Raw genomic sequence first — 12,162 nt, forward strand, 5'->3', positions numbered from 1 at the left:
GAACTCTCATAGAAAGCGTTCGGATTGAAGGAGGTTCGGATGGTTTGGCAGTAGGGGAGAGATTATCAGTTTGACTGCAGATTCAGAAGAAGTTCGCCGATGTAAGACAGCGCACAAGGATACTCCGTCTCTGGTTCTTTTTTTCGAGAGTAGTTGCGACTCTGAAGGCAAAACAAAAATGCTTGTCCAGGATTTCGACCATACCAAGACCGCTCAGGAGTTGACTTCATGATCAAACTATCCCAAAAAGTCAAAGACACTTTCCAGCCAGTGGTCCAGTCATCTGAAATTTCATATTGACAGCAGCAGAATCCAGACTCGTCCTCCTTCACTTCAGGAGCTCCCTCCTGTTTTATGTCAAGTTCTGCGAACTTTCATCCACTCCAACCGTTGGGCAACAACAATACTCAGGACTCTTTCATCGCCTCGCAGTTTCATGCAATCTCAGGCAGCAAGCGATCAGCCACCAAATCGCTCCACCTTCGCACCGCCGCCTAAAGAGTCAGGTTACATCCCTGCACCACCACCACCACCGCCACCAGCATCACCAGCAGCAGCAGCAGCAGCTACACCCAGCGGCTATCAACAGAACGCGTATGCAGGCCTCCCGCGGCATGGCGTTGAGAACTTTATTAGCCGCCCGCTCGCCAATTATCCGCAGCCAGCAGTATCTCATTATCCGTCGCTACCCGTGATGGAGCTGATGGAGACCCGCCACCAACCGACAGCCTACCGCCCGCCTACGGAAGCCAGCACGGCGGCTCGGTACAACAGTATGTTTTTCCGAAATGGGACAGGCGAGCGTTACTCTCGATTTCAGTCGCCATTAGCAATTCAGGTACGTGCCCATTCTTTTTTTTCTCCCTCCTTCATACCCTCTTTTTGCCCTTACTGGCTTTCTAAAATTCCGACAGCCCGGGTGGGTTTTACTCACATTTTGACCGGGTTCCTTGGGTCCTTCAGGTTATTTTGAAAACGGTTGTTTTAAGCGACTCGGATTTGTTCCCCTCGAGCATTGTGCGGGGAAAGTTCAGAGAAAAGGTCGGAGCCGTTTGTGGAGATTGTGGAGGGAAGGTTTTGTAGGTTCAACGCGAAGTCAGGAGAATTTAATGAAGATCTTTGCGAGTGGTTAAAATCAGCAGAGAGATAAATTATATCACGAGTGGGTTAAATTGCTCACATCTTCTTTGTTCCGATGTTTGGTCGTTGGCGACCAGATCACATACAGAGTTCTCCACTTTTCTTTCTTGTTTTATTTTCTCTTTTCCATTTATCGTCTGTGTATTTTGTTCATTCTTCTTTATGTATGCCTGTCTCTCTCTCTCTCTCTCTGGGGATGGATAGAAGGTAATGTGTGTGTGGTTGTTGTGTTTGTTTTCTTACATTCCGAATTGTTTTTCTCCTCCTGGCGATAACTACCTTAGCAGGTGTGAGGAGCAAGGGGGAGCAAGTAAACCCAGACATCGATGTCTAGTGTTTTCGTACAGGCGACAGCACCCTGGTGTCAAATAATTATTTCTACACACTAAACAAGTAAAAAATGTTCTGGTCAAGAAATAAACATGAGGTCACCACAGTGCAACGATGTCTTTCTTCCCAAATAAACTGTCAATTGTTTATTAATTATGTCTAAAAGGGAAGAAGGAGAAGTTCGGAAATCCCACCTCAGTGTTAGGTACTCTAGTTGATCCAATCATCTATGTCAGTTTAGTGGTATTATTTTTAATTTTAAAATAGAACGACCCTTGACCCTAGCAATATGGAGGGAATTTGTGACAGCTGTGTGCGTACATCACGAGATGACATCTGCCTGAGGTCCATCACGGTGAGGTCAATACAGTAATGATAGAGTGCCCCGTGTTCATATCTTGTCTCAGGCACCCTGTTTTTTTTTGTGTTTTTTTTTTTTTACATGTGACATCTGTTTACAGGTTCGACTGTGTTGCCGTGATACAGTCTTAGTAGCTGTCGCAGTGTCATCCACTAATTTCTTCCACTCTCGGTGACAAAGACGCAGACGATGTCCTTGTCAAAAACGTTTGTCACTTGTCTTGCCTCTGGGTTGTGTCAGACAGATGAGACGAGAACTGTTTTACACATGTTTCAGCACCGACACAATTTTAGAAAATTCCTTTTTAATTGATTGTTTTTATTCCTTTATCTCTTTAACTATTTTTTTTTTCTCTCTCTCATTGCAGACAGCTGGTGGCGCCATGTTCGAAGACGACCTTATGTCCGGACGGAGGGCATTCCCCCTTTCCCACGGCCTGGTACCCACCCCGCAGTTCTCTTTCGGTTTCCCGATGCACTCGCCGCATGACCCCATGTCTTTGGCTGCAGGTGAGTCTTACATCATACCTAGTAGTTAATTGTCCTCCTACCACCCCAATGTGGGAGGGAAGGATTAACGGGTACCCGAAGATGGCAAAGTTTAATGGTGCATTGCCGTTGGCTCTCAGATTTTTTGTGCTCCTGATCATGTGATCAGTTTTACTTCTGACTCCAGCCATGTTGCTGATTGAAGATTAGTTGTCAACAATATAGACAAAACAATATTTTAACTGTTATAATTTTGTAGAAAGGTAAGGAAAACATAAACATTTGAGTTCATTTATTAACCATAACTCCTTCAGGAGAAAGAAATGAGGTGGGTGTGGGAACACAGAACAAAGGACGAGAGAAAAAGCACGAGGACATGGAATATATGTATATATTTTTTTTTTAAAAGCTGGGAGGGGAGGCAAGGCTAAATTACTGTCACGTCACCCATAATGGAGACAATAAATTAGATGAAGCAATCAATATTTTGGTTTATTTGACAAACTGAAAAACTGTTTTGTCCGGACCTGTGCACATCTCTTCACGGGACGCGGGGAAAACGTCCTTCGTGAGTGAGTCTCTTGGCCCGCGGAGCCACTCACATGAAGGCGTTATTATTCAGACATGGCGTCTCGTTTGTCGCCGTCGACAATTTATTTTCGCGATGCAGAGATATCTTTACGAGGTCTACCTTCGACCGTGTAAGTGAGATTGATAGGAAATGTCAAAAAAAGCCCCTGAGCAGGGTAACATCTTGCCATTGTGTAAGATTCTCCCTTTCTCTCGTTCTCTCTCGTTCTCTCTCGTGTTCTCGCGTTTTCTCTCTACCCTAGCTTTCTTGCTGTAGACAACTGTGCTTTAATAAAGTGTGTGTGTGTGCAACTCAGCCAGGTGGTGTAACGATTCGACCTTCGATGATGATTTCTCTTCCATCCTTTCTCTCCCAGCTTCTCCCTTCCTTTCTTTCACGAGATCGGTAAACACACTTCCACCCGTATCTCGAGACTTGCACGGTTGACAATCCAGCACAATTTTCTCCTAGTGTCAAATAATTATCGGTTTAATTTTCATCTTGCCTGCATCAAGTATCAAGTCAAATGCACGGTGCGCAGGTTTCATCAGGTTTTAGGGGGGAGTAGGGGAAGGGGAGGGTCGTTTAACGTCTGTAACTTGTGTTAACTGTAACTTAAACTCGGCGGATACCTGCTTTTTTTTTTCCTTTTTGTTACAGTCGACCTTACCTCTTCTTGCCACACATATCTCTCTAACTTTGTCAAGCTAAAGTTTTTGGGACTTAAATGAGCGATGGTGTATGGGCTGTCAGAAGGAAAAGTATAAAAAAAGAGAAGGAAGTGAAGGGAAAAATAAAACTGGATGAATAATAATGGTCTGTTTGAATAGATAACATAAAACTCTTTGGTGTCCACACGGTATTCAAGCTTGTGTAGTGAAGGAGCACTAGTTCTTTTATTAGATAAAATGAATATATATATAATAAAAACAGTCTAGTGTCTGCTTTCTCGATTTTTTTAATATTTTGCTCTTCGTTTTAAATGTCTTTTGTGAGCCATGCTTTTTTTTTTTTTTGAAGTGTAGCCTTGATGTTTTAGCAAGATTTAACGGTTGAACACTGCGGCGGAAATTATTGTAATTAAATTTGTTGTTACTATTTTTATTTTTGCGTCTTTTATATTTCGTCTTGCCCTTTCTACAGATGTCGGTGTTTTTTTTTTCAGTAGTCTAGTTTCTGTTAGTATTGATATCGAAGTATGATTAATCTTTGTAGTGACAGGTGAGTCCACTAAAACGTGATGCGAAGAAAGATATCAGCAAAACTGAAATAGTTAAACATTTTTTACTCAAGTCTATTTTGCACAAACTTGTTTACCCCCATCACGGATCACTGTAACAGATGGGTCCACTATATAAACATTATTTTATGTTTCTGTTGTTTAAAACAATATTCGGAATGTAAGATCCACCAATGATATGGTAAATTTGAAAACGTATATCTGCAACATTGTAAAGTAACAGAGGAAGGAACCTATGCGAAGAATGTGTCAATGGTGAGCACCATGTGTGCAACAAGCTATGCTAAATAAATAAATGCGAGACGATGGAGAAATTAGTTACTCAGAACTCTACGACAATTTAGGTTTGTACCTGATGTTCATTCACATTATTTGGCTTTGTCCTGTGTGTTTATTTTAATGTGTAAACATTACACTCATGCTAGTAATCCTATTGTATGGCACTCGGTATAATGTCGGATTCTTGTTGTTGTTGTTGTTGTTGTTGTTGTTGTTGTTGTTATTAAGACAATACCAACGAGTCCCTCTTTGTTCACAGTGGGGCAGTCACAACAGTTCGGATCTTACCCTCACCTGCCGGCCCCAGACCCTAAGCGCATGCTTGGCGGAGTTGGGATGGGCGTTGGCATGGCAACCAGTCCTGATGCGGCAGACAAGAACATCAAGATCACGTTGGAAAACCGAGACTTGTGGAGCAGATTTCATGCCCTGGGTACAGAGATGATCATCACGAAGACCGGCCGGTGAGTAGCTTCCTCCCACCCCTCTCTTTACACCCTCCATTTGTATGTTAGCAATCGTTTCTAATGGCACCCTTTATCTCGTATTTTTTTCTCCTAAAATACCAGTGTTTTTCTGATTTTACACTGTCTTGTCTGTCTGTCATGTATTTTTCATGCACCTGTTTTTTTCTTTTACCATTTTCTGTCCTTCCTTAACTTCGTCAGCATGCCGCTCCATTAGCATCCATTACGTGAAAACCTTTTACGGCACGTAAAATAAAAAACTTAATTAATAAAATTAGCGCCTGCCCACCCCTCTTCCCAAAATCAAAATGAGTGGGTTGTAAGTGAAATACAGCATGCAGGAGGATTACACTTACATCTCTTCCCACCCCCCACATCACCTTCACCTCCTCCCTGTCCGTTTGGTTTTTCGTCCTATACCCGTGTCCTGCCCTGGGTGGTCCTGAAATTGGTCTGGTCAGGTTTCGTCTTCTCTCGGGTGTAATGAAAATTGTCTATTCGCGTAAGGACTGGTAACAGTGGGGGCAAAGGTGACTTTTGTCTCCATTTAACCCCCTTCCCTCTTCTGCCTCTTACTGGTGGCCAAAGTGGGATTCACTTTACTCTTCAGGGTGTAAAACGCTTGATCCACACACCTGCACGCGCACACGGAGACCCAGTAGCTGCAAGTATGCTAAAATCAGCTGAAAATATGTAAAATAATTATTTGATATTATTAACATCAGAATTAAAAGAACAAACGTTAGGATGCTGAAAGCATGCTTTGGTAAAGAGTACGCCATATTTTTGAGGAAGGGATGGACGTGTCGAACATTCTGGGGTCGGCTTAGAAGAATGTTTAATTCAGTGATACAATAAGCACACTTTCCAAATAAGGGTTGGTGCGGCCCCGGTAGGACAACGAATGAACAATGTTAACAATTTAAAGCCAGTGTTGAGTTTGTTTGCACTAACAAATATGCACGGTCTTCTGAAGTGCTGTTAGCGACCCTAAACTTGTTGGGCTATTGAATAATGGATGGAACTCCATCAGCAGTTTGCCTCAGCTCGATGCGATGGCGGCCGGACTGACGTGCAAATCACGTGATCATAGGTAGCCAATCAGTCGGTTCGGTCTGGTGAGATCGCTGATTGCCGGGTGTGTGTACGTGCGTGCGAGAAAGTTGAGTGTGTCAACAACAACAAAAAAAAAAGACATAAAAGCACAAAAAAGAAAGAAAAAGAAAGAAAGAAAGAGATAATTTGATATTAACGCTCTTATTTTTGAACTTAACAAATATGGCGTCTCAGTTGCTTTGACCTTTGCATGCTGGTCAAATGGATAACAGTTTATTGCTGGTCAGACAAGAATTTCAGTGAGCTTTATAGGATTAGTAAGATGTAAGATTAAATTTCAAATTCCTATTTTTCAACAACCGATCCCAATCCCCGCAAAAGATACAATAACATACCAACATTAAAAACAAACACAAACAACTGTGATACTCGCTTTCCTGTGTGTGTGTGTGAGAACCTCTTCAGTCTGCAACCGTAGCGATGTAAATTGTCCTTCATTTTAATCTCGTATTTAGAAAGCAGACCTGCGTGCTCTACCCCAGGATGTCGTCATTAAATTGGAGTGGCGGAAACCATTTACATTTTATTCGCTTTGAGAGTTACTCCCTTTCTCCTCCCATCCTCAAAAGCAGCCGTAGATTAAATTTTAACTCTATCGATTCTGACAAGTTCATTAATCTCGCCTCCTCTCTTGGCGCAAGGCGACACCTGCTAATGATCGCCCGAGAGGGGTTAAAGTGTCAAGAAACTGTCAATACCTAGCGACTCTTGATTTAGGCGACGCAATTTATTTTGATTGGTTCACACCTCGCCAAAACGATGTCAGTGTCTTTTTTTCTTTTCTCTCTCTTCTTTCCCCACACCTCCCTCATCCTGACGAGAAGCGACAAAGGTTTTTAATTTAATGGGTTGAAGAAACACCTTGAGCCACCCACCCAGCATCGCAGGATAGAACAGTTAAATGATTGTTTTATCTCAATTTGTTTATTTGTTTGTTTTGAAGCTGTTCTCATTTGGTTAGGTTTCTTTTTAATTGAGGTTGTGGGCGTGGAGTTTACACCCGGATAGTGTGATATTGTGAATGAGTTCTAAATGGCGTCTTTGTCAAAATGTCCATGTGGCAGTCTAGCACAGAGTTCTGCAGTCAATCACCAGCTCTCTTCTCTTAAATGAGCTCTTAAAAAATGACCACAGGTCCTTTCGTCATCCTTCAGCAGCTGATGGACGAATATTTTCCACTCGTGCTTTTACGGTATAGGACTGTCTTTGTCTTGTGAATACCCTCACGAAAAGCAAGTCCCGTCTAGATGTCAGAAATTCATTTTTCAGCGATCATTGCTTTCATAGCATCTTGATTAATTTGGTAAAAATTAAAAGATTTGGTAGACTTAGCAATAGTGTAAACAAACTGTGAATGCTGTAAACAAAAGGTGAAAAATTACCTGGAGAGAACCAGAAATGGATGTACGTTAGACTTGGAGGGTTGGGGGGATGACAGCTGGGCACCTTGATGTCAGATGGAGGTTACAACCTCCCTAGGATTAAGTACAGACACAGTTCCTATTATTGCCGTCCTTGTTGTTCACTCTTCGGTTTCGAAGTCAGAAATGTGAGCGTGACCAGATGCGCGCTTTGATGAAGAACGTTTTCTCAAGTTGTCTCCACTTGTCTCAACTTGTCTCCTTGGGTTGCCCCGAGTACATTCACCTGAGTTACATTTACCTGTAAAAGAGACAAAGGGATGGAGGAGGAATGACAGAAGGGAAAGAGAGGGAGAGTGTCGTAGTCCAGTGTATTTGGCATTTCGTTATAAGATGCTGCAGTCGGTAATGCGCCTCATGGTGGCTTCTGTTCACCTGCATTCTCGTCGCCCACCGGTATCATCAGCCAATCACACGGATAGGCAGGTACCCCTCCAACAGACAGGACGGTACCGTTTGTCATCTGAGACAAGAGCGGCAAGGTCACTAATGAGTTCATTACGAGTGTTATTTTACCACGTGCTGCACTCAGCCCGAACTGCTGGGAAGACATGAAGCCTACCTTGGATGCCATCAGGTGTAAATTGGCGACACGAGGCTGGATAGCTCACCTTGGAATGTCCTGCTGACAGGTGTGTCTTTGAAAGGTGTCCTGTGATGTCCCTTGACGTGGGGTTTAACACTGTCGAATGTCGATACTTAAAAATTATTACCATCAGGCGTGGCGGTGGCACAAATAAAAACAAGGGTCGACTGTGTCTAAGACAGGTAAATTAAAGCTTTGACAGGTAACCCATAGTCTCTCAGTGAAAAGCTGTCAAAATAAAATAAAGCGCCACAAGGATGGAAAGTGGGCATTGTCTTTGTTTATTTATCATGAACTATTTATAAACTATTTATAAAAAAAAGTCATTGGGGCTATTCGCGAGAGTTTGTATTAAATTGGAGACCTTAATCAAGCAAGACAAGGGAGCAGGTCGGTGACGGACATTGCCATGAAGAAATCTCGGCAGCCATGTTGGGTAAAATCTTAATTAGACAAAGAAGGCAACTCTTTACTAAATCGCGCAAACAGCCTGGCCGTTGTTGCCGTGAATGATGACATGGCCGACACGCCGTATATGTGTTGATTAGTGCAGCGACCGCAGCACGTGTCGTCTAGAGAGTCCGCATTTGTCGCACAGCACTGTGCCGCAAGATGAGAGGCGCCTGCAGCCGATAGAAACCTCCAGTGGAAAGATGGCGTCTCCACTGCAGCCTCCTGCACCGCGCTACGACTGCTTAAATGACGCACGATGCGTGACGTAATCTGGGGTTGAATGTGATGATGCAATTTTGTCTTGTGACGACATTCACTTCAGAATGCTCAGAGTTCTTGCCCTCTATGCACTCTTTAGGCAAGAATGACAGGAGCTGGGGTTGATAATGGAGGGAAAGTTGTTTGATTTAATTGCAGTGTCTCAAGATGTTCCAGACAATTTCTAAATCTTGCTTTGATGCTTTAAAAGTTTGCAGTTCAATCAAGGCAGCCATGTAAACTTCAGCGTAGAGGTTTAATCAAAAATTACGTTCTGGAGCAGATTGTTTAGTACAGCAGAAAACAACTGATTTAAAAAAAAAATTAACAATTAATTCCTTCTCTTCTTATTCATTACTCGGTCTTTCCTTTTCACTTTGTTTTCTTTTACTGTTCTTCTCCTACCTCCCTTCTTCTCTCAGTATGTTTTTGTGGTTGCTATCTTTCCACATCGTTTTGTTGGTTCTTTTTAATTTTTTTTTCTTTTTGTCTTTTTTTTTCATCTCGCTCCTGCTCATGTCGTTCTTCTATTGCTCTACCGCTTTCTTCCCACCCCTTGCTTTAATGGCCATGTTTATTTCAGGCGGAATTTCCAACCATCAAAGTGTCTCTCACGTCTTGACCCGCATCGCCAGTACATCCATGCTTGGGGATATCGTACCCGTCGACGACTTGCCGCTACAAATACCACACTCGACTGGGTAGTCACCGGCAAAGAACCTCACATGCCAGGCAGGCTCTACACTCACCCGGATTCCCCTGCCTCTGGTTCTCACTGGATGAAAACAGCCCGTTACCTTCCACAAGCTGAGTTGACCAACAACAACCTGGACCAAACGGACATGTAACGTAGGTCGTGTTTCCTCTTTCTTTGGTTTTATTTATTATAAACACTTCATTCCCATATCGTATTAAACAAAAATAATAAATAATAAATAAATAAAATAAATAAAATAAATAATGAAGCAGCTTCTGCTCATCCGTCTCAGTAAATCGTTGCGAAAAAATATTATTTCTTGGGCATAAATAAGTAAGTATTATAAAGGATGTTCATAGTAGCATCGGGGCTATAAAGCTGGTCTGTTTCTGATAAGAAATGTTTTTGTACGTCCTGAAGTATGTACACGGCGGTGTGTACACTCGCAAGGTGGATGACTTCTTCCTCGCTAAGATTTGTATATTCTGGATTAGTTATGGATTCAACGTCAGAAATAATAACGTGTCAGAATTCTGCAGCTAGATGCCGGATGGAGTGAGGCTTAGACAAAACTAAACCGATTTGTTGCGGCTGCTGCTTGGTTGGTTTCAGTAGCTACCCTTCAACCACCCCCCACCAAAAAAAAAAAATCCCCTCTACAAACTATTTCGTGAGTGGCTTGTGTTAAGGCGACGAGGGAGGCCATTAAAATTCCAAAACACTAAATTTTCCGGAGAAGACTGACGGGAGGGACCAAAGCGAGCTTCGTTGTCGCTACAGATGAAGTGAAGCCATTGTTTTCAGCCTAGCTTCCCATCCTCCTTCGACGTGCAAGCACTCCGGGTGTGGGTGGTGGGGGGGGTACCCGGTCAGGAATCGGGGTGGGGAGGAGGAGGTGTAGCATCGGGAGCGAGCTGCACACGATAGGCGAGGCTGGGAAGGTGTGCATGGAGCTGATGGCCGCCAGCTCAGGGACACTTCACGCATCGCTGAACGATGGGCCATCACGTCTTACAGGACACGTTGCAGTTTATGTGACAGCAGGAAATCCTTAGCTACATGATACAGGCCGTTCCCAAGCGCTTGGCCTCGCAGCTTCCTCTCTCTGCGACCATTCCTGCGTTTGCTTGAACAAAAAAAAAAAGTTTGACGCTCGACTGCTGAAGACAAAGAAGATGGCTTCCACTTTGATCCCTATTTCTGCCACACCTTCCTTAACCCTTCTTAAATCTCAAAATTCCTCACTCACCCCCGTACAAATAAATGCAAATGCCAAGAATTACTGAATTTGATTTACCATAATAAATTTTTAATTTAGATAATTCTTGACTAGATTTATGGTACGAAAAGACTAAAATATACAGAAACGGTTCCATGTATCAGCTCTCCCCTGAGGATTTATAATTGGTCATACGTGTCTAATGATAATATAATCAAATCAGGGTTGGATGTGTGTGTGTGTTGGGGGGAGGGTCCAACAGACCTGACGTGGCATATGGGTGACAGGGTCGGGCGCGGGTCAGTAAAGTGGTTCTGCACGCTTGGCGTCAAAAGGAGGTCCTCCAGGCGGCGGCGCTGCTCCCCGCGCGATATAATTCATGCACTTCCACGACGCGGGCCATTCTTCAAGCGCCTGGGTCCTCCATCCCCTAGGTGCCGACTGCCTCCTAAAGTGCCGCACAATTGTGAGCGTAGCTCCGCGACCACCATCCTCCATGGAAACAGGTCCACAGAGAGACTGCAGCCAGGTTTTTTTCCTCCTCAATCCAAGCTTCATTTTTCTTTAAATGGGTGGGATTGTTTTAGAAGACGAGAGAGAGAAAGTAAAAGAGTTTTATCGACTTGGTATTTTCTTCATTGGAGTCACACAGTAAGATATAAGAGCTTAGTTTAGAGCTTCGGTAGGTCTGGGAACAGCTTGCGGGGTGGTGATGTCTTGTGAGCTCTTGGTTTCGTTTATTGTTCTCATTTATTTTCTTTTTCGTTGTCTTCAAGTCAGGACTTTAGCCGTGCTAGATTGCAGTCGCGAGCGCTGCTGCTAGATGTTTTGTAGATGAGCTGGTCAAATGAAGACATTTCAGGAGAAGAATGGCAGCTTAAACAAACTAAAAGAAGACAAGGCGGATGAAGGAGATTGAGAGTTCTTGGGATCACGTGATTGCTTCGGACCCTAGGGATGTCGACGTGATACGTGGGCTGTTGAGGTTCGTTGCGTAACTCAGAGTCGATAATTTTCGAGGTCTTGTGATGGTTGCTCGTCTGGGCTTCGTACAATGTCAGCTTTCTTCACCCAAGTTTGAAAATAAGAAATGTTTAAATTTGTAGTAATCTGAAATTCCAGAAATTTTATAAATGTTTTAGTGTTTATTTCTCCGCTGTAATGCCATCATTTAGGTCTCGCTGACCTCTTCTCGAGACTTGTCCTTCCATGGATTGATTTGTTCCATTGTTCTCCGAATTCGTTCATCCTCTTTGCCCTCCTCCCCAATTTCTTGTAATATTACGATCAGTTCGGCAGTCAGCTCTCACACGCACGCTTCTGAGCACTGTTATCAATTCTCCGGCGTGGAGAACTCTCGTGCCTCTGACCTCCCGCGTGGCGGGTCGCTTTGTTGTGACGGCCACCGTGTGATGAAACACGTGTGAGGTTCCAGCAGGCCGGCGGGGCAGGAATCTGTGACGAGGTTGCGTAATGAAAATATGTCGCCACTTGCGTCCCCCGTCGGCCTGGGAGATGCCGTGCAAACGGCGGGAC

General features: G+C 43.6%; 1 protein-coding gene across 1 annotated transcript; it reads left to right on the top strand.

Moving 5' to 3' along the window:
* Positions 1-200: 200 nt before the first annotated feature.
* Positions 201-9,337, top strand: LOC112561173 (optomotor-blind protein-like). The gene is made up of 5 exons (XM_025233486.1): positions 201-838; positions 2,199-2,340; positions 4,669-4,877; positions 8,879-8,884; positions 9,303-9,337. The coding sequence occupies exons 1-3, from the start codon at positions 437-439 to the stop codon at positions 4,875-4,877; spliced, it is 753 nt and encodes a 250-aa protein (XP_025089271.1). The 5' UTR covers positions 201-436; the 3' UTR covers positions 8,879-8,884; positions 9,303-9,337.
* The last annotated feature ends 2,825 nt before the right edge of the window (positions 9,338-12,162 follow it).

The sequence above is a fragment of the Pomacea canaliculata genome, linkage group LG4 (assembly GCF_003073045.1).
Source record: "Pomacea canaliculata isolate SZHN2017 linkage group LG4, ASM307304v1, whole genome shotgun sequence".
Taxonomy (NCBI): Eukaryota; Metazoa; Mollusca; class Gastropoda; order Architaenioglossa; family Ampullariidae; genus Pomacea; species Pomacea canaliculata.